The sequence below is a fragment of the Sebastes umbrosus genome, chromosome 24 (genome assembly GCF_015220745.1).
Source record: "Sebastes umbrosus isolate fSebUmb1 chromosome 24, fSebUmb1.pri, whole genome shotgun sequence".
Lineage (NCBI taxonomy): Eukaryota > Metazoa > Chordata > Actinopteri > Perciformes > Sebastidae > Sebastes > Sebastes umbrosus.
The window spans coordinates 9593565-9615649 of NC_051292.1; the positions used below are offsets into that span (position 1 = coordinate 9593565).

At 37.4% G+C, this 22085-nt stretch overlaps 2 protein-coding genes across 2 annotated transcripts; both read right to left on the reverse strand.

Annotated features, from left to right (window-relative positions):
* Window positions 1-3041: 3041 nt before the first annotated feature.
* On the reverse strand, window positions 3042-6968 carry LOC119483693 (cystic fibrosis transmembrane conductance regulator-like). Its single transcript, XM_037762068.1, has 6 exons — window positions 6833-6968; window positions 6618-6728; window positions 6089-6261; window positions 5945-6008; window positions 5641-5698; window positions 3042-3212 (listed from the first exon to the last, which is right to left on the reverse strand). The coding sequence occupies exons 1-5, from the start codon at window positions 6963-6965 to the stop codon at window positions 5685-5687; spliced, it is 495 nt and encodes a 164-aa protein (XP_037617996.1). The 5' UTR covers window positions 6966-6968; the 3' UTR covers window positions 3042-3212; window positions 5641-5684.
* A 12033-nt stretch (window positions 6969-19001) lies between these two features.
* LOC119483696 (small integral membrane protein 11A-like) lies at window positions 19002-21872 on the reverse strand. Its single transcript, XM_037762073.1, has 3 exons — window positions 21733-21872; window positions 20182-20397; window positions 19002-19469 (listed from the first exon to the last, which is right to left on the reverse strand). Exons 1-2 carry the CDS (start codon window positions 21745-21747, stop codon window positions 20209-20211), a joined length of 204 nt encoding a protein of 67 aa, XP_037618001.1. The 5' UTR covers window positions 21748-21872; the 3' UTR covers window positions 19002-19469; window positions 20182-20208.
* Window positions 21873-22085: the final 213 nt, after the last annotated feature.

Genomic DNA, 22085 nt, shown 5'->3' on the forward strand with positions numbered 1-22085 from the left:
GGTTCCCGTGTGCCTGTGCACCTCGTAGCACTCAATTACAGTGCTGCGCTTTAATCTAACCCTAACCCAAGCAAATAAGAGACAGAGAAACCCTAACCCTTATTTTCTTGGGTTAGGGTTAGGGTTCGGGTTGGGATTATGGTTTCTCTTTCTCTTATTTGCTTGGAGAGAAAATAAGCACAATATCTTCAAGATCTACTAAAATATGTAATTTTTCGACCTACTATACTATGACCTTTTTTCACAATTGTGAAGTAAAGTTACTTTCTAAAGTGTTGTTACGTGCAGTGGTAGGTTGTGTTGTTTTTTTCTCTCCTTGTGCAGCTGTGAGGGACGACCGGTCGAGGCAGATGGCCGCCGACCCAGAGCCTGGTTCTGCTCTAGGTTTCTACCCGCTAAACGGGGAGGTTTTCCTGGCCACAGCGCACTCCGGTGCAATGCTCTTGGTGGGATCTCTTGTTGGGTCTCTAAACTATAGAGTACGGTCTAAGACCTGCTCTATATATAAAGCGTCTCGAGATACCTTCTGTTATGATTTGACACTATAAAAAAATAAATTGAATTGAATTGAATGAGTGTGCGTGGCTGCAGCTAAACAGCAATCAGGGCGGAGTATGAAACAGCAGGAAAACGGAGAAGTGCCCAAGCTGAAAGTAGTTTTTTTTATTATTTATTTTATTGTATAATTACATCACACTTTCTGTTAGAAAGTAGTTTTCCGTTGGTGTTTGTAAACTTGTGATCATTTTTTTAATAAATTGTACAATTGTTTTGCACACAATTATTTTATTTTATGAGCCAAGGTGCAGTCAGAACAGATGCGTTTTTAGTAAGATGTGTTGAGTTTCTGCTGTCAGTAACAATAAAAATGAATTTTATGTATATTATGTTACAATGTAATACAATAATACACAATAATACAATACAATGTAAGGTTACAAAGTGCTTTTCAGAATATACAGCAGATAAAACCAACAACAACAACAACAACAACAACAGAATAAAATGCAAACAACAGTCTGATCTGAACAGGTAGAGTGTTTCACAGTGTGTGGGCTCTAACAACAGCGATGCTGATGATATGCTGATGTCTAAAAGTCTCAAGCGAAAGGATCAATCCCGGCTCCCCTGTCCAGCTCGCCAGTCCTGAGATTCTCCAAGTTTTCTCCTCGGTAGTGTGAACAACAAATATGAGAACGAAAAAAAAAATGTTCAGCTCAGGAATAGCTCACCAGGATAAGGAGCTGATATGACTGCTATTTGATAATCTCAGGTGAGCTGGTCTGAAGACCTGAGGTTATAGGTTCAACCCTTATGTGGTGCAGTGAATTTTGAGGTCTAACATCCAAAATGAAGTCAAACATGTGACGAAACAATGATGAAGTGTATCTGAGCAGATAGCTCAGTGTGATAGAAGACTGGTTTGAAAACAGGAGGTTGCGGGTTCAATCCTTATGAAGTGCAGTGACTTTTAAGGTCCAACATCCTAAATGAAGAAGTCAAACACATCAAGAAACACATCACTTGTGTTATGACAGATAGCTCAGGGTGATAGAAAATGAGTTAGAATACTGGAGTTTATGGGTTTGATTCTTATGAGGAGCAGTGACTTTTGAGGTTTAACTTCCACAAAAAAGAAGTCAAATATACAAAGAAACACTATTCCAGTGAGATCAGTGAGGTCATATAGCTCAGAGTGATGGATACCAGGTTGGAATACTGAAGGTTGTGGGTTCAATCCTTATGTGGTGCACTGGTGAGTTTTAAGGACCAACATCCTAAATGAAGAAGTCAAATAAGACCAAAAACAATATATGTAAGCATGTTAAGACCGATAGCTCAGAGTGATAGAAGCTGGGTTAGAAGACTGGAGGTTGTGGGTTTGATCCTTATGAAACGCAGTAAAGTAAGTTTTAAGGGCCAACATCCTAAATGAAGAAGTCAAACACATCAAGAAACACATCACTTGTGTTATGACAGATAGCTCAGGGTGATAGAAGATGAGTTAGAATACTGGAGTTTATGGGTTCGATTCTTATGAGGAGCAGTGAGTTTTGAGGTCTAACTTACACAAAAAAGAAGTCAAATATACAAAGAAACACTATTCCAGTGTATCAGGTCATATAGTTCAGAGTGATGGATACTGGGTTGGGATACTGAAGGTTGTGGGTTCAATCCTTATGTATTGCACTGGTAAGTTTTAAGGTCCAACATCCTAAATGAAGAAGTCAAATAAGACCAAAAACAATACATAAGAGTGTTGAGACCAATAGCTCAGAGTGATAGAAGCTGGGTTAGAAGACTGGAGGTTGTGGGTTCAATCCTTATGTGGTGCACTGGTGAGTTTTAAGGACCAACATCCTAAATGTAGAAGTCAAATAAGACCAAAAACAATACATAAGAGTGTTAAGACCGATAGCTCAGAGTGATAGAAGCTGGGTTAGAAGACTGGAGGTTGTGGGTTCAATCCTTATGTGGTGCACTGGTGAGTTTTAAGGACCAACATCCTAAATGTAGAAGTCAAATAAGACCAAAAAACAATACATAAGAGTGTTAAGACCGATAGCTCAGAGTGATAGAAGCTGGGTTAGAAGACTGGAGGTTGTGGGTTCAATCCTTATGTGGTGCACTGGTGAGTTTTAAGGACCAACATCCTAAATGTAGAAGTCAAATAAGACCAAAAACATTAGATAAGAGTGTTAAGACCAATAGCTCAGAGTGATAGAAGCTGGGTTAGAAGACTGGAGGTTGTGGGTTCGATCCTTATGTGGTGAGTTTTGAGATCTAACTTCCACAATGACGAAGACAAAGTTACCAGGAGAACAGTCCAAGTGTGCTTGGCATTGATGGGTTGGTGGCGGAACATTCGGTTTGGATGGTTGTGTGGTTACACAAGAACTAGAGTTCGAATCCCCGGGGTAGTGGGGTTGCGTAAGTGTCAGGTACCGAAGGGAGTATGAGACGTGCGTCTCCTCCTGGGCTTTCGGAGACATAGAACGGAGATGTTATGCAACACAAAAACGCGTTTTTTTTCCTTCTTCGTGTTTATTTAGTGAAAAACCCCTGAAAAACCCCTGCATTTCTCCTGCATGACCCCCTCCGACCCTTCTGGGTACACCGTCTGCATTCATTCAGCAGAAGAAGAAGACGACGAAGACGTGGATGAAGAAAGTCCGTCATCCTCAGTTGTGGTCAGAAGACTCTGCACTCATCTGGGGAGAAAAGAAGAGAAGGAAGACATGAGAATTGCATCACATTCACAAACATCAGAGCCTAAAACAACAGTTATAGAATAACTTCTACAAATACTACAACAACAACAACCATGATCACATTCATAGAGTAACTTCTATAAATACTACGACAACAACAACCATGATCACATTCATAGAGTAACTTCTACAAATACTCGCACAGGAAAAGCGTACTATACTCTGACTTTAATGACTTTGTTTACATACTATACAAAGAAAATACTATACTACGGCTTTTTTTTTTTTTACATAATATTTATTACTTAACATGTTTTTTTTGTGACATACTATACTATTTTGTTTTTAATATATTTTTTTTTAAATACTATACTATAACTTTTTGTTTTTTTTCTCTTTTTTGGACATACTCTAGTAGGACTATTTTTTTTAAAATACTATACTATGACTTTTTTATGATTTCTTTGACATACTCTACTACGACTATTTTTCGACATACAGTACTATTAACTTTTTTTCGACATATTATACCATGACTTTTTTTCAACATATTATACAATGACTTTTAATGATTTTTTTTACATACTTTATGACTATATTTTTTGACATACTATACTATGACTTTTTAATGATTGTTTTTACATACTATATTATGGCTATTTTGTTTTACTTACTATTCTTTTTTTTAATGATTTTTTTTGCGACATACTATACTATGTTTTTTTTATAATTATTTTTGACATACTGTTGTAGGACTATTTTTTTTAAATACTATACTATCCCTATTTCTTTGACATACTATACTATGACTTTTTATGATTTTTTTGACATACTATATGACTATATTTTTTGACATGCTATACTATGACTTTTTAAGGATTTTTTTCCACATACTGTACTATGACTATTTTTTCGACATACTATACTATGACTTTTTAATGATTGTTTTTACATACTATATTATGGCTATTTTTTTTTTTTTCATACTATTCTTTTACTTTTTTTTGCGACATATTATACTATGTTTTTTTTATAATTATTTTTGACATACTGTTGTAGGACTATTTTTTTAAATACATTCTATGACTTTTTATGATTTTTTTGACATACTATACTATGACTTTTTTATGAATTATTTCAACATACTATACTATGACTGTTTTTTATTTTTGCGACATATTATATTATTCCTTTTTTTGACATACTGTACTATGACTTTTTTACACATACTGTACTATGACTTTTTATTACATACTATATTATGATTTTTTATGACCCAGACGGGACTCCCGGACGGGACTCAACCATCAAGACTTAACAATAAATTAAAATTTGTATATTTTATAAAACTTATGACATTTTATGGCATATTATACCATGTCTTTTTATGACATATTATACCATGACTTTTTATATGGTATACTTTTGTATATGACATTTTTATGACATACTATACTGGGACTTTTTTATGGAATTCGGTACTATGACATACTATACTATGACTATTTATGACATTTTTTGACATAATAAATTATGGCTATTTTTTTTAAACTTTTTTTGGACATACTGTAGTAGGATTATTTTCTTAAAATACTATACTATGACTTTTTTGACATACTATACTATGATTATTTTTCGACACACTACACCATGACTTTTTTATGAATTATTTCAACATACCATACTATGATTATTTTTTTGACATACTATACTATTAATTTTTTTTCAACATACTACACTATGACTTTTTAATGATTTTTTGACATACTATATGACTATTTTTTTGACATACTACACTATGACTTTTATGACATTTTTATATGTATAATAAACTATGACTTTTTTATGGCATACTTTACTATGACTTTTTATATGAGTAGTCTTTGTATTAACTGTGTTCCTTCAATTATCCTTTATTCATTTTATTCCTTTTGTTTTATCATTTATTGAATTATTTTCTGTTAGTAGTACGGTAAAGTAGTTAGTCAAATAAACATTTAATTTTATTAAGAACTTGGTTACTTGATTTGTGTGTATATAAACAACTAAAATCACTGTTCACCATGCGCAAGAACTCCATAGCAACCCTGAGGTTATGAGACTCAATTGATTAATATGAAATTTTGAAGTTTTCCCTGTTTTGTTTTTTTTCAAAATTGGGTGCCGTCCTAAATGAAATAACTGAATTGAATATAAGGGTGAATTGTGATTGCTGACTGTCATCACTCTCCTTCACATTTTACGACAATTCATGGGTTTATGATTCCTAATTTTGAATTATTAGTTATAGATCCATATTTTGATATAAAGTAATGATTGATTACTAATCTGCTCTATGCAATAACGCTACATGACTTGATGACATACTATGACCTTAATGATGAAAAACAAGTACAGTTTTCTAGAATCTATGAGTAAGAGGACTCACCGGTATCCTGTCGCTGTCTATGATGGTGTTGAGACGATGAGGGATCAGCTCATCTGTCCTGCAGAGACACGGTAGAGATGTTAAAGAAATGCATTTTACTACCTGAGCCACGAGTAAAATGAATAAAGTCTTTGATAAGAACAATAGACTTTTGTTGGTGTAATCTTTTGAGTTTGTATCTGCTGCACTAGTGGTTCGATGTGGTTTGATGTTCTATGTTTTGATACAGTTTTAGTTACCAGATGAAAAATGCCTCCCTTTTCTAACATGCAGATCAGAGCTACATCTAAAAGCACCAACATACTTGCTTTCACTGCACGTTTGCTACAGCAGGACCAGCAGCTACAGCAGGAAGCTTTGAAGACAAACTAATAGGAAGAATAAAAACGGAGTACACAGTACTACTGCATGCATTTTTTGCCAATGAGGTGAGTTGTGTCAGCAGTACCTGGGGTCCACGTTGGCCGTGGCCTCGTGGATGACCAGGATGCGGTTCTTCCTCAGGATGGCTCTGGCCAGACACACCAGCTGCCTCTGGCCCACGCTGAAGTTGGAGCCCGACTCGGCCAGAACCGTCTCCAACTGCCCGGGCAGCTCCTCCTCCGCGGACTTCAGCTGCACCTGCAGGGAACACCGAGTGAGTGATTGCCTGACGCACACCACAATGAGAGCTAGAAGCTCAACTGTTGGAGTGTGCTGATTGGATACTGACCTCCTCCAGAGCCTTCCTTATATTCTAAATATAGCATACACTTAAACTGATAGAGATTTTGTTCATGTTTCTAAAATGCGTTTTGCTGCCGGCCCCGTCCACAGCAGTGCATTGCTTTGCTCCTGTGATGGTACTCCTGTCTGCTTCTCTCCAAACTCCATCTACTGTAGATAATACACTGACTATGGAGAAGAACCTCATACAACCCCACTTCAAAACACCCAAACTATCCCTTTAATATTAAAAGATTAAAAGTGTTCCTTACGGTCTCTGAGCAGCAGGCAGCCAAAGGTGGTGACGGTAACAAAGATGGAGCAGATGCCGTGGAGACGGACAGCGAACCAGCGAGAGGTGGTCAGCAACAGGAACCAGGCCTCTGTTCAGGACAAGGACATAGATTATAGACACTGCACTGACGCAGCTCACAAACGCTTCATATTGATGAGCAGTGAATGTAAAGGTGCTGAGGCTGAGGAGAACCTGAGTGCAGGTCCTGCTGGGCATCGAAGGCTTTCTGGAACCTCTCCTCTGCTCCAAAGGCTCGGATGGTCCACAGGCCCTGAAGAGACGACGACAGGTGGGACAACACTGGACTCCGAGCTGCAGGACACATGAAAAAAAAGCCATTTCAAATCACTAATATCACACACATTATGGTTGTTGTCATCTGATTCAACACATTTCACAAGTGTCCAGCCTGCATACTGTACATCAGTCAATCCCAAAGACATTTTAATAGGATCACCAAATCAATTTGCAGAATTTCTTCCATAAGCTTTTAATATTTATATCTGCAGTCCACCTGTGAGCCACATGAGGGACTCAGGACCGCCGTCAGGCGGGGGCGAAGGGTAAGGGTATGACTTTATTGTGACATACCATGACATTTTTATGGCATACTATAATATAGCATACTATAGTATGACATTTTTGTGACATTTAATGACAAACTATACTATAGCGTACTCTACTGTGACTTTTTTATGGAATTCTGTACTATGACATACTATACGATTACTATTTATGACATTTTTATATGCATACTAAATCATGACTTTTTTATGATATTTTTGACATATTATACTATGACTTTATCATTTATTGAATTATTTTCTGTTAGTAGTACGGTAAAGTAGTTAGTCAAATAACCATTTCATTTTATAAAGAACTTGGTTACTTGATTTGTGTGTGTATAAACAACTAAAATCACTGTTCACCATGCGCAAGAACTCCATAGCAACCCTGAGGTTATGAGACTCAATTGATTAATATGAAATTTTGAAGTTTTCCCTGTTTTTTTTTTTTCAAAATTGGGTGCCGTCCTAAATGAAATAATTGAATTGAATATAAGGGTGAATTGTGATTGCTGACTGTCATCACTCTCCTTCACATTTTACAACAATTCATGGGTTTATGATTCCTAATTTTGAGTTATAAATTCTAGATCCATATTTTGATATTAAGTAATGATTGATTACTAATCTGCTCTATGCAATAACGCTACATGACTTGATGACATACTATGATGATAAACAAGTAGTCTTTTCTAGAATCTATGAGTAAGAGGACTCACCGGTATCCTGTCGCTGTCTATGATGGTGTTGAGACGATGAGGGATCAGCTCATCTGTCCTGCAGAGACACGGTAGAGATGTTAAAGAAATGCATTTTACTACCTGAGCCACGAGTAAAATGAATAAAGTCTTTGATAAGAACAATAAGCTTTTGTTGGTGTGATCTTTTGAGTTTGTATCTGCTGCACTAGTGGTTCGATGTGGTTTGATGTTCTATGTTTTGATACAGTTTTAATTACCAGATGAAAAATGCCTCCCTTTTCTAACATGCAGATCAGAGCTACATCTAAAAGCACCAACATACTTGCTTTCACTGCACGTTTGCTACAGCAGGACCAGCAGCTATAGCAGGAAGCTTTGAAGACAAACTAATAGGAAGAATAAAAACGGAGTACACAGTATTACTGCATGCATTTTTTGCCAATGAGGTGAGTTGTGTCAGCAGTACCTGGGGTCCACGTTGGCCGTGGCCTCGTGGATGACCAGGATGCGGTTCTTCCTCAGGATGGCTCTGGCCAGACACACCAGCTGCCTCTGGCCCACACTGAAGTTGGAGCCCGACTCGGCCAGAACCGTCTCCAACTGCCCGGGCAGCTCCTCCTCCGCGGACTTCAGCTGCACCTGCAGGGAACACCGAGTGAGTGATTGCCTGACGCACACAACAATGAGAGCTAGAAGATCAACTGTTGGAGTGTGCTGATTGGATACTGACCTCCTCCAGAGCCTTCCTTATATTCTAAATATAGCATAAACTTAAACTGATAGAGATTTTGTTCATGTTTGTAAAATCCGTTTTGCTGCCGGCCCCGTCCACAGCAGTGCATTGCTTTGCTCCTGTGCTGGTACTCCCACTTCAAAACACCCAAACTATCCCTTTAATATTAAAAGATTAAAATTCTTCCTTACGGTCTCTGAGCAGCAGGCAGCCAAAGGTGGTGACGGTAACAAAGATGGAGCAGATGGCCTGGAGACGGACAGCGAACCAGCGAGAGGTGGTCAGCAACAGGAACCAGGCCTCTGTAAGGACAAGGACATAGATTATAGACACTGCACTGACGCAGCTCACAAACACTTGATATTGATGAGCAGCGAATGTAAAGGTGCTGAGGCTGAGGAGAACCTGAGTGCAGGTCCTGCTGGGCATCAAAGGCTTTCTGGAACCTCTCCTCTGCTCCAAAGGCTCGGATGGTCCACAGGCCCTGAAGAGACGACGACAGGTGGGAGAACACTGGACTCCGAGCTGCAGGACACATGAAAAAAAAAAGCCATTTCAAATCACTATTATCACACACATTATGGTTGTTGTCATCTGATTCAACACATTTCACAAGTGTCCAGCCTGCATACTGTACATCAGTCAATCCCAAAGACAGGACATTTTATTAGGATCACCAAATACATTTGCAGAATTTCTTCCATAAGCTTTTAATATTTATATCTGCAGTCCACCTGTGAGCCACATGAGGGACTCAGGACCGCCGTCAGGGGGGGGGGCGAAGGGTAAAGCTGTTCCTGCGCCCAAGGCCAGGGTGGGGGGGGGGGGGGTTGGGGGGGGGGGGGGGGGGGGGGGGGTGCAAAGGTCTATGGTTGACCCTTAAATGGGATCAAGAACAACACTTAACTTACTGACCTATATCACTGACAGTGCAAGTTAAATATATTTACATGATAAATAAATATACTGGTATCATTAAAACACCTTTCAACTTATCATCTCATACCCCCCCAACCCCCTTTGCCATCTTTGTACAGTGAATATCTTTGTGTCACATATCTTTTTTACAGTGAATATCTTTGTGTCATCCATCTTTGTACAGTGAATATCTTTGTGTCACATATCTTTTTTACAGTGAATATCTTTGTCATCTATCTTTGTACAGTGAATATCTTTGTGTCATCTATCTTTGTACAGTGAATATCTTTGTGTCATCTATCTTTGTACAGTGAATATCTTTGTGTCACATATCTTTTTTACAGTGAATATATTTGTGTCACATATCTTTTTTACAGTGAATATCTTTGTGTCATCTATCTTTGTACAGTGAATATCTTTTCTGCAAGAATTGCATTTTTTGGCTACTGGATGGCGAGCACTTCTAATGTGTAAACTGCTCAGAAAGCCCCTTATTGTCAATCTAGCTAGGAAAGCTTGAATGCTCTAGGTCTGTAGTTTGTTGTTGTAAAGTTTCACGAGGCTGTGATTATCCTAGAGGTCACCACAGGTCATTTTATACAGTGAGGTCAAGTTTAAAAAAAATGGTCTCACTACAATGAAATGTCTCCTATGGGGACTAACATCATCACACATGAATACAGTTGGACTCATTGGATCCACAAGAGTCTCAGCTTCACAGTGATACCCAATGTATGTAATTCAAGACAGTTTAGGGACCCCAGTATGATGAAATATTCAAATACACCATTTTAGAATAAAAACACATTTATACTGCATTCATATAAAATAGGTCAAATTTCAAAGTGCCTGTTGCACAATCACCAAGTTCCCACAGCTGTTTCCGGTCTATGCAATCAATCAATTAATCAATCAATGCAACTCTTACTGAGTTCTGTTATCAGTTATTTTACTAATATTTGTCAAACAGTGAAGACGCTCCTCGTTTAAACATGTTGAGTTGTTTGCATCCCTGGTTAGTGATTGTTGTTGTTGTGGGATTGTTTGTAATTGTTTTAGTCTCACCTGTTTGAAGCACGCGCTCCGGTGCCTCCCAATCAAAGGTCCGACTGACAAACAGGAAGCAGAAGAATCCAATTGAATTAATACAAGAGGGAGCCAGACTGTACTAAGTGGAGTGGAGCACAGGGGTGTTTGTTTGTTTAGTTTTATTTATTTGCACAATTTTTATATAAAATATGTACTATGTAAGAAAATAATAAATAAATAAAATATATATATATATATATATAACATATGTATATATATATATATATATATACATATATTATATATATAATTTTTTGGGAGTGTGGACGTTAGACCTCAAAACTTACTGAACCTTATAAGAATCGAACCCACAACCTTCAGTATTCAAACCTGGTATCCATCACTCCGAGCTATATGACCTGATACACTGGAATAGTGTTTCTTTCTATATTTGACTTCTTTTTTGTGGAAGTTAGACCTCAAAACTCACTGCTCCTCATAAGAATCAAACCCATAACCTCCAGCATTCTAACTCAGCTTCTATCACCCTGAGCTATCTGTCATAACACAAGTGGTGTGTTTCTTGATGTGTTTGACTTCTTCATTTAGGATGTTGGACCTTAAAACTTACTGCACTTCATAAGGATTGAACCCACAACCTCCTGTTTTCAAACCAGTCTTCTATCACACTGAGCTATCTGTCATAACACAAGTGATGCATTTCTTGGTGTATTGGACTTCTTCATTTAGGATGTTCGACCTTAAAAGTCACTGCACTTCATAAGGATTGAACCCAAAACCTCCTGTTTTCAAACCAGTCTTCTATCACTCTGAGCTATCTGCTCAGATACACTTCATCATTGTTTCGTCGCATGTTTGACTTCATTTTGGATGTTAGATCTCAAAATTCATTGAACCACATAAGGATCGAATCTATAACCTCAGGTCTTCAGACCAGCTCACCTGAGGTTATTGAGTAGCAGTCATATCAGCTCCTTATCCTGGTGAGCTATTCCTGAGTTGAACATTTTTTTTTTCGTTCTCATATATTTGTCCTTCACACTACTGAGGAGAAAACTTGGAGAATCTCAGGACTGGTGAGCTGGACAGGGGAGCCGGGATTGATCCCTTCACTTCAGACGTTTAGACATCAGCATATCATCAGCATAGCTGTTGTTAGAGCCCACACACCGTGGAACGCTCTACCTGTTCAGATCAGACTGTTGTTTGCATTTTATTCTATTGTTGTTGTTGGTTTTATCTGCTGTATTTTCTGAAAAGCACTTTGTAACCTTACATTGTATTGTATTATTGTGTATTATTGTATTATATTGTAACCGAATATACATAAAACTCATTTTTATTGTTACTGACAGCAGAAACTCAACACATCTGACTGAAAACGCATGTGTTCTGACTGCACCTTGGCTCATAAAATAAAATAATTTAGAACAAAACACATCTTTCTCTGTCTCTTATTGATTGTTGCTAAATGTGAAGCAATTCAGCATATTTGCTGCAGTTGATGTTCTTGCATGATTCTTGCAATTTGCAATAATGGTACTAGAAAAACTTACATCCTCAAAACTTTGTATTTAGAAGACACTTGTTACGTCCCCCCCGTTTAGGGTCCAGGTGATGGAGGGAGTAACAAAATACATTTTAAACCCAGGAATGAGAGAGACTGGCCACAGGATTATGTGCAAAACAATTATACAATTTATTAACAAAAAATGATGAAAAGTGTACAAACACCATGGGAAAACTACTTTCTAACAGAAAGTGTGATGTAATTATACAATAAAACAAATAAGGCAATAACCAATCTGCAAGCACTCAAATTAAAGCTCCTGCTCAATAGAGGCAGCGAAAAATCAGGGAGTACTCAACTTAAAGGGACTGTTTGTAACTTCTTACACGTATAAATCACCCGGGTCGGTGACAATATCTTCAAGATCTACTAAAATATGTAATTTTTCGACCTACTATACTATGACTTTTTTTCACAATTGTGAAGTAAAGTTACTTTCTAAAGTGTTGTTACGTGCAGTGGTAGGTTGTGTTGTTTTTTTTCTCTCCTTGTGCAGCTGTGAGGGACGATCGGTCGAGGCAGATGGCCACCGACCCAGAGCCCGGTTCTGCTCTCTGTTTCTACCCGCTAAACGGGGAGGTTTTCCTGGCCACAGCGCACTCCGGTGCAATGCTCTTGGTGGGATCTCTTGTTGGGTCTCTAAACTATAGAGTACGGTCTAAGACCTGCTCTATATATAAAGCGTCTCGAGATACCTTCTGTTATGATTTGACGCTATAAAAAAATAAATTGAATTGAATTGAATGAGTGTGCGTGGCTACAGCTGATCAGCAATCAGGGCGGAGTATGAAACAGCAGGAAAACGGAGAAGTGCCCAAGCTGAAAGTATTTTTTTTTATTATTTATTTTATTGTATAATTACATCACACTTTCCGTTAGAAAGTAGTTTTCCGTTGGTGTTTGTAAACTTGTGATCATTTTTTTAATAAATTGTATAATTGTTTTGCACATGATCCTGTGGCCAGTCTCTCTCATTCATGGGTTTAAAATGTATTTTGTTACTCCCTCCATCCCCTGGACCCTAAACGGGGGGGGACGTAACAAGTGTCTTCTAAATCCAAAGTTTTGAGGATGAAAGTTTTTCTACTACCATTATTGCAAATTGCAAGAATCATGCAAGTTCATCAAGTACAGCAAATACGCTGAAATGCTTCACATTTAGCAACAATCGATAAGTGACAGAGAAAGATGTGTTTTGTTCTAAATTATTTTATTTTATGAGCCAAGGTGCAGTCAGAACAGATGCGTTTTTAGTAAGATGTGTTGAGTTTCTGCTGTCAATAACAATAAAAATGAATTTTATCTATATTATGTTACAATATAATACAATAATACACAATAATACAATACAATGTAAGGTTACAAAGTGCTTTTCAGAAAATACAGCAGATAAAACCAACAACAACAATAGAATAAAATGCAAACAACAGTCTGATCTGAACAGGTAGAGCGTTCCACGGTGTGTGGGCTCTAACAACAGCGATGCTGATGATATGCTGATGTCTAAAAGTCTCAAGCGAAAGGATCAATCCCGGCTCCCCTGTCCAGCTCACCAGTCCTGAGATTCTCCAAGTTTTCTCCTCGGTAGTGTGAACAACAAATATGAGAACGAAAAAAAAAAAGTTCAACTCAGGAATAGCTCACCAGGATAAGGAGCTGATATGACTGCTACTTGATAACCTCAGGTGAGCTGGTCTGAAGACCTGAGGTTATAGGTTCAACCCTTATGTGGTGCAGTGAATTTTGAGGTCTAACATCCAAAATGAAGTCAAACATGTGACGAAACAATGATGAAGTGTATCTGAGCAGATAGCTCAGTGTGATAGAAGACTGGTTTGAAAACAGGAGGTTGCGGGTTCAATCCTTATGAAGTGCAGTGACTTTTAAGGTCCAACATCCTAAATGAAGAAGTCAAACACATCAAGAAACGCATCACTTGTGTTATGACAGATAGCTCAGGGTGATAGAAGATGAGTTAGAATACTGGAGTTTATGGGTTCGATTCTTATGAGGAGCAGTGAGTTTTGAGGTCTAACTTCCACAAAAAAGAAGTCAAATATACAAAGAAACACTACTCCAGTGAGACCAGTGAGGTCATATAGCTCAGAGTGATGGATACCAGGTTGGAATACTGAAGGTTGTGGGTTCAATCCTTATGTGGTGCACTGGTGAGTTTTAAGGACCAACATCCTAAATGTAGAAGTCAAACACGATCAAAAACAATACATAAGAGTGTTAAGACCAATAGCTCAGAGTGATAGAAGCTGGGTTAGAAGACAGGAGGTTGTGGGTTCGATCCTTATGTGGTGAGTTTTGAGATCTAACTTCCACAATGACGAAGACAAAGTTACCAGGAGAACAGTCCAAGTGTGCTTGGCATTGATGGGTTGGTGGCGGAACATTCGGTTTGGATGGTTGTGTGGTTACACAAGAACTAGAGTTCGAATCCCTGGGGTAGTGGGGGCGTAAGTGTCAGGTACCGAAGGGAGTATGAGACGTGCGTCTCCTCCTGGGCTTTCGGAGACATAGAACGGAGATGTTATGAAACACAAAAATGCGTATTTTTTTTTTTTTTTGTGTTTATTTAGTGAAAAATCCCTGAAAAACCCCTGCATTTCTCCTGCATGACCCCCTCCGACCCTTCTGGGTACACCGTCTGCATTCATTCAGCAGAAGAAGAAGACGACGAAGACGTGGATGAAGAAAGTCATCCTCAGTCGTGGTCAGAAGACTCTGCTCTCATCTGGGGAGAAAAGAAGAGAAGGAAGACATGAGAATTGCATCACATTCACAAACATCAGAGCCTAAAACACTAACTATGATTACAGTTATAAAAAAGCTTCTACAACAACAACCATGATCACATTCACAGAGTAACTTCTACAAATACTCGCACAGGAAAAGCGTACTATACTCTGACTTTAATGACTTTGTTTACATACTATACTATGACATTTTTATGATTGTTACATAATACTTATCACTTAACATGTTTTTTTTGTGACATACTATACTATTTTGTTTTTAATATATTTTTTTTTAAATACTATACTATAACTTTTTGGTTTTTTTCTCTTTTTTGGACATACTCTAGTAGGACTATTTTTTTTAAATACTATACTATGACTTTTTTATGATTTCTTTGACATACTCTACTACGACTATTTTTCGACATACAGTACTATTAACTTTTTTTCGACATATTATACCATGACTTTTTTTCAACATATTATACAATGACTTTTTAATGATTGTTTTTACATACTATATTGTGGCTATTTTTTTTTTTTCATACTATTCTTTTACTTTTTTTTGCGACATATTATACTATGTTTTTTTTATAATTATTTTTGACATACTGTTGTAGGACTATTTTTTTAAATACATTCTATGACTTTTTATGATTTTTTTGACACACTATACTATGACTTTTTTATGAATTATTTCAACTATGACTGTTTTTTATTTTTGCGACATATTATATTATTCCTTTTTTTGACATACTATACTATGACTTTTTTACACATACTGTACTATGACTTTTTATTACATACTATATTATGATTTTTTTATGACCCAGACGGGACTCCCGGACGGGACTCAACCATCAAGACTTAACAATAAATTAAAATTTTTATATTTTATAAAACTTATGACATTTTATGGCATATTATACCATGTCTTTTTATGACATATTATACCATGACTTTTTATATGGTATACTTTTGTATATGACATTTTTATGACATACTATACTGGGACTTTTTTTATGGAATTCGTTACTATGACATACTATACTATGAGTATTTATGACATTTTTTGACATAATAAATTATGGCTATTTTTTAAAAACTTTTTTTGGACATACTGTAGTAGGATTATTTTCTTAAAATACTATACTATGACTTTTTTGACATACTATACTATGATTATTTTTCGACACACTACACCATGACTTTTTTATGAATTATTTCAACATACCATACTATGATTATTTTTTTGACATACTATACTATTAATTTTTTTTCAACATACTACACTATGACTTTTTAATGATTTTTTTGACATACTATATGACTATTTTTTTGACATACTACACTATGACTTTTTATGACATTTTTATATGTATAATAAACTATGTCTTTTTTATGGCATACTTTACTATGACTTTTTATAAGAGTAGTCTTTGTATTAACTGTGTTCCTTCAATTATCCTTTATTCATTTTATTCCTTTTGTTTTATCATTTATTGAATTATTTTCTGTTTGTAGTACGGTCAAGTAGTTAGTCAAATAAACATTTAATTTTATTAAGAACTTGGTTACTTGATTTGTGTGTATATGGACAACTAAAATCACTGTTCACCATGCGCAAGAACTCCATAGCAACCCTGAGGTTATGAGACTCAATTGATTAATATGAAATTTTGAAGTTTTCCCTGTTTTGTTTTTTTTCAAAATTGGGTGCCATCCTAAATGAAATAATTGAATTGAATATAAGGGTGAATTGTGATTGCTGACTGTCATCACTCTCCTTCACATTTTACGACAATTCATGGGTTTATGATTCCTAATTTTGAGTTATAAATTCTAGATCCATATTTTGATATTAAGTAATGATTGATTACTAATCTGCTCTATGCAATAACGCTACATGACTTCATGACATACTATGACCTTTATGATGATAAACAAGTAGTCTTTTCTAGAATCTATGAGTAAGAGGACTCACCGGTATCCTGTCGCTGTCTATGATGGTGTTGAGACGATGAGGGATCAGCTCATCTGTCCTGCAGAGACACGGTAGAGATGTTAAAGAAATGCATTTTACTACCTGAGCCACGAGTAAAATGAATAAAGTCTTTGATAAGAACAATAAGCTTTTGTTGGTGTAATCTTTTGAGTTTGTATCTGCTGCACTAGTGGTTCGATGTGGTTTGGTGTTCTATGTTTTGATACAGTTCTAATTACCAGATGAAAAATGCCTCCCTTTTCTAACATGCAGATCAGAGCTACATCTAAAAGCACCAACATACTTGCTTTCACTGCACGTTTGCTACAGCAGGACCAGCAGCTACAGCAGGAAGCTTTGAAGACAAACTAATAGGAAGAATAAAAACGGAGTACACAGTACTACTGCATGCATTTTTTGCCAATGAGGTGAGTTGTGTCAGCAGTACCTGGGGTCCACGTTGGCCGTGGCCTTGTGGATGACCAGGATGCAGTTCTTCCTCAGGATGGCTCTGGCCAGACACTCCAGCTGCCTCTGGCCCACGCTGAAGGTGGAGCCCGACTCGGCCAGAACCGTCTCCAACTGCCCGGGCAGCTCCTCCACCGCGGACTTCAGCTGCACCTGCAGGGAACACCGAGTGAGTGATTGCCTGACGCACACCACAATGAGAGCTAGAAGATCAACTGTTGGAGTGTGCTGATTGGATACTGATCTCCTCCAGAGCCTTCCTTATATTCTAAATATAGCATACACTTAAACTGATTGAGATTTTGTTCATGTTTCTAAAATGCGTTTTGCTGCCGGCCCCGTCCACAGCAGTACATTGCTTTGCTCCTGTGCTGGTACTCCTGTCTGCTTCTCTCCAAACTCCATCTACTGTAGATAACACACTGACTATGGAGAAGAACCTCATACAACCCCACTTCAAAACACCCAAACTATCACTTTAATATTAAAAGATTAAAATTCTTCCTTACGGTCTCTGAGCAGCAGGCGGCCAAAGGTGGTGACGGTAACAAAGATGGAGCAGATGCCGTGGAGACGGACAGCGAACCAGCGAGAGGTGGTCAGCAACAGGAACCAGGCCTCTGTTCAGGACAAGGACATAGATTATAGACACTGCACTGACGCAGCTCACAAACGCTTCATATTGATGAGCAGTGAATGTAAAGGTGCTGAGGCTAAGGACCCTTGTCTTTTTGTAGAGGGGGTACAGGGGGTCTTTAGGGGGAGATAGCAGGTCAACAGTAGATGTCACATAGAAGTAACAAAAGTACAGTACTGGAGTATATACTTACCGGTAGTTGCATTCCACAACTTACACCAAAAACATCCTCCACAGCATCTTCTCATACAGCATCCAGGTGAATAGGTGAGATAACAGGTGTCCAGCTGGTTCAAACAGGTATGAACTCTGGAGAAAGACAAAGAACTGTTGGGTCAGGGCAGGTAGAGAAAAATCTTATTTAACACACCAAAATGAAGTCAAAAGTCACATTTTGTTTCACTTCACCTTGGTTGTTAATCGTGTTGAAAAGATTGTTACGAGACATTTGAGTTTTGATTGTTCAGCACTATTTGGGTTATCATTTTGTAATATATACCTGTACATATTGTATATTGTTTTGATATAAGATATATACACATTTTGTATGTATATAAAAAAGACAAAAAAACACCTGATATTGTTTGATCTCGGACGCTGAGCAGGGTCAGGCCAAGTACCTGTAAGCTTTTTCACTTCTCTTTTACAAACAGCAGAGGGCACTGCTGCTTATTCAATGGAGACGGAGCTTTGAAAACAGAGCAAACATGTCAAAGCAGAAGAGTATATACTGTATATATAGTATATACTGTATATATAGTATAATAAAAAAATATTTTATTCACCAATAAATACATAAAATAGACCGTAATGCTGGAACACATTATTATAGCTGAGTTTATGACTAATAAAAGCACTCAGGGTGACACTTCTGGCTTAAAACCAAAGAAGCACTTCACTGGACACAAACTAATGAGAGATAAAGAGCACCCATTTGGACTTTTTTCCCCCCCAGGAATTCTGGGAAATGAAGGCAAAACAACATAGTAGTGTCGAACAAACAATTTAATATAGTTACAAAAGATTGGCACAAAGCTGGCTCACAATGTACAATGAATAATACAGTACAAATACCATGCTGTATTCTTAAAAATAAGCAGATTTGACAAGCTCTGACCCTACCGCTATTCCGGTGTAGGAAGTGAAGCTATTTCAAGTGTTGATATACACAGATGCATGTATAAACAAGGCAGAAGAGGAGTGGATGTTTGGGAAATGACAATACGGTGCTGAGCCCGCTGTGGTTCTTTTACAGAGTTCATCACTGTTTAAAAAAGACAAAACAGTCCCTACTGTAAGTTCATTTTATAATCGTCTGAAACATTTACATAATATAAATAAAACTGGTATCAGAACCACAAACAAGCTCAGGAAGGTCCTCCTGTTGCCGACAGTCAGACATCTGGCCATTATGTGGAGAGAGTGGCTTGTTCCTCAGGTCAGTAACATGTTTCACTGGAGAAGAGAGAAGGAAAGTTAGTGAGATGGATCACAATCAATAACCTGTCCATACGATTTACCTCGTATGTTCTTTGAAAATTACCACTCTGATCGAAAAGATGAGTCTCATCTATCCACACATAGTATTATTATATATGTTCATATTCCTGCAAGTAGCAGTACTAGCAGCTCATGAATATTCTACAAAGTGTTGGTGTCCCCTCGGTGCAGATTTGAAGGATGTGGAATATAATGAATGAAATCACCACTACCTGTAAAACAGTTTTAAAAGTCTTATTGATAACATTTTTATGTAGACGAATATTTAAAAAAAAATAATAATACATTTACAGAGCCTTTGGAAAGGTGCTGAATAATAGTATGGCTTTTCCTGTAAAAAAAGAATATTATGATTGTGAATTAATCATAATTAATGTTTTGTTTATCTCTGGTTTGGTTCCCCCACTTCTAATAAGGTGTGTGAGCCAATAGTAAAACGACGTTAGTATCACGTGGTATCTCTGTGTCATCAATTAGCGTGAAAAAAACCCGGATAAATGGCTGAGATTGACGGTAAGTGCCTGGCAACAACTTGTTGTGAAGTAAATGCATTGGAACAGAGGTGGGAGAATGTGACATCTAGTGGCTGAATTGTATCAATGTTATCAATAGCACCTTTAAGCATCCCTGTTAAACAAATAGTGTATGGCTATGTACAGTGCAGTACCTGTGTACAGCAGCCTCTCTCCTCAGATCAGTCGTCCTTCTTGTTGTCTATGAGCTCCTGGGTCAGCTGGGCGAGCCTCCTCTTCTCATCCTGCTCCTTCTTCAGGGCCTTTTCTACTTTCTTACTCTGGTAGATCTTCACCCCGGCGAACGCCAAACACAGCAGCAGCGTCTTCAGGGCAAGGATGTACAGGAGGACGGGGACGTTGTCCAAAGCCTGAGGATAGACAGCAGGGTCTAAAATTAAGTTTTTTCCTCTGGTGCCACTGTGGCAGGTCACTGAACAATTCTACTAGCCACACAAAAATCTAATTTTAGGAAAACTGTCATAGTATAAAAACACACCGCCATATGCATAAAATCTGAGCAAAAAAAAGTTTACTTTTTTATGCTATCAGAATTGTAGGATCTACATTTGCATTTATCACAGACGGCGCATATCTTTACAAATAAAAAAGTATTGACTGAGTTAATCTTTGCATGTAAACTATTAATTAGAATTCAATACAGAGTTTTTGAGAATTGATACATACAGTATCACAAAACATAATATTGCAATACTCCATATTTTCGTCCACTCTAGTAAACACTGAGTCAGTGGTAACAGACTGTAAAAATATGGATCATGTAACCTTAATCCTTTACTATTTTTAATTTAGGAATTGCTTTTTAAAAATAATATTTCTTAATATAAGGAATCTGCCATCGTGGCCTGAAATTTTTACCTGCCACAGCCAACATTGACCCTGTTATTTGGCAGGTGCTAATTTCATTCCCTGATAGACAGAGTTTATGTTTGAGGAGAGCTTTGAATTTGTTTTGCCTAAACAGCTGCTCTGATTTCATAACTGTTTCCTTTTAATTATTTGTTTTTCTTCCAGACATAACATTACCACTGACTACTTTTATTTTAACCTTTATTTAACCAGGTTAGTCCCATTGAGATTAAGAACCTCTTTTCCAAGGGAGACCTGGCCAAGGTGACAACTCAATAGGAAATGAAAGAAGGAAAAGAAGGCTCTGGATCATTCAGGAATCCTGGAGATGTGTCTCCCCCTCCTCCTCTCTTATCCACCAGCTGTCCAACTTGGAAGTGGGAGTTCATTTAGTCAGACAGAAAGGGGAGGTGCTGAAATGGAGAAGCAGCTGCAAAATCATGTGCGCCATGGGCTTGTAGTTGTACCAGGTCCCATACACATTTTTCGTATCTCAGACTTTTTTCCAAAAATGTGACAATTTTAAACACCACATGATAAATTTAAGGACATGTCCTAATCACCAGAGTACACTCTTTAATTCGGCATACATACAATCCATCAAGTGGCTTTTATTTTAGTTATTTTTTAACTGTTACAACTGCTTTACCTGTTATTCTCAACCTATTCATAGGGTTAAATTTAACGTATTTCCAATGGGAGTGTCGCAAAAAGACAACAATGACAACAAATGACCTAAGCCTTATCACAAAAGAACCAAATACGAAACAGCTGTTACAGTAATGAAAAAACATGCGTTAGATATCCATAAAAGAAAACAAAGTGAGTTTATTTACCTTCCAATTGATCATTTTTGCGTCTGTCGTGTTGAAGTTTCTGGTTCAACGTGACAGTCATGGAGCTGTTTTGCTAATGGTGCTCTGCAGGAGGCGGGGCTTGTAGGGACAGGCCAATAGAAATGCAGTCTCTGTGACGTCAGCTGTGCTGCGTTCTCGCAACACGGGGACTCTAGGAGTTTCCAGGTTTAGTTCACAATAAAAGTCGTAATATTATGAGAATAAAGTCAGAAGTTTAAGAGAATAAAGTCATATTATTATGAGAATAAAGTCATAATATTACGAGAATAAAGTCACTAATTTAAGAGAAAAAAGTTGTAATATTATGTGAATAAAGTCAGAAGTTTAAGAGA

Excerpts from the sequence above, each read along its gene's own strand:
- LOC119483693 (XM_037762068.1), bottom strand. The coding sequence starts at position 6,965 with ATGTGTCCTGCAGCTCGGAGTCCAGTGTTGTCCCACCTGTCGTCGTCT. Across the intron at positions 6,262-6,617 it reads CTGCCTGCTGCTCAGAGACC|GTGCAGCTGAAGTCCGCGGA; the intron begins GTAAGGAACACT and ends TGTTCCCTGCAG. Across the intron at positions 6,009-6,088 it reads ACGGCCAACGTGGACCCCAG|TTTGTCTTCAAAGCTTCCTG; the intron begins GTACTGCTGACA and ends TCTTCCTATTAG.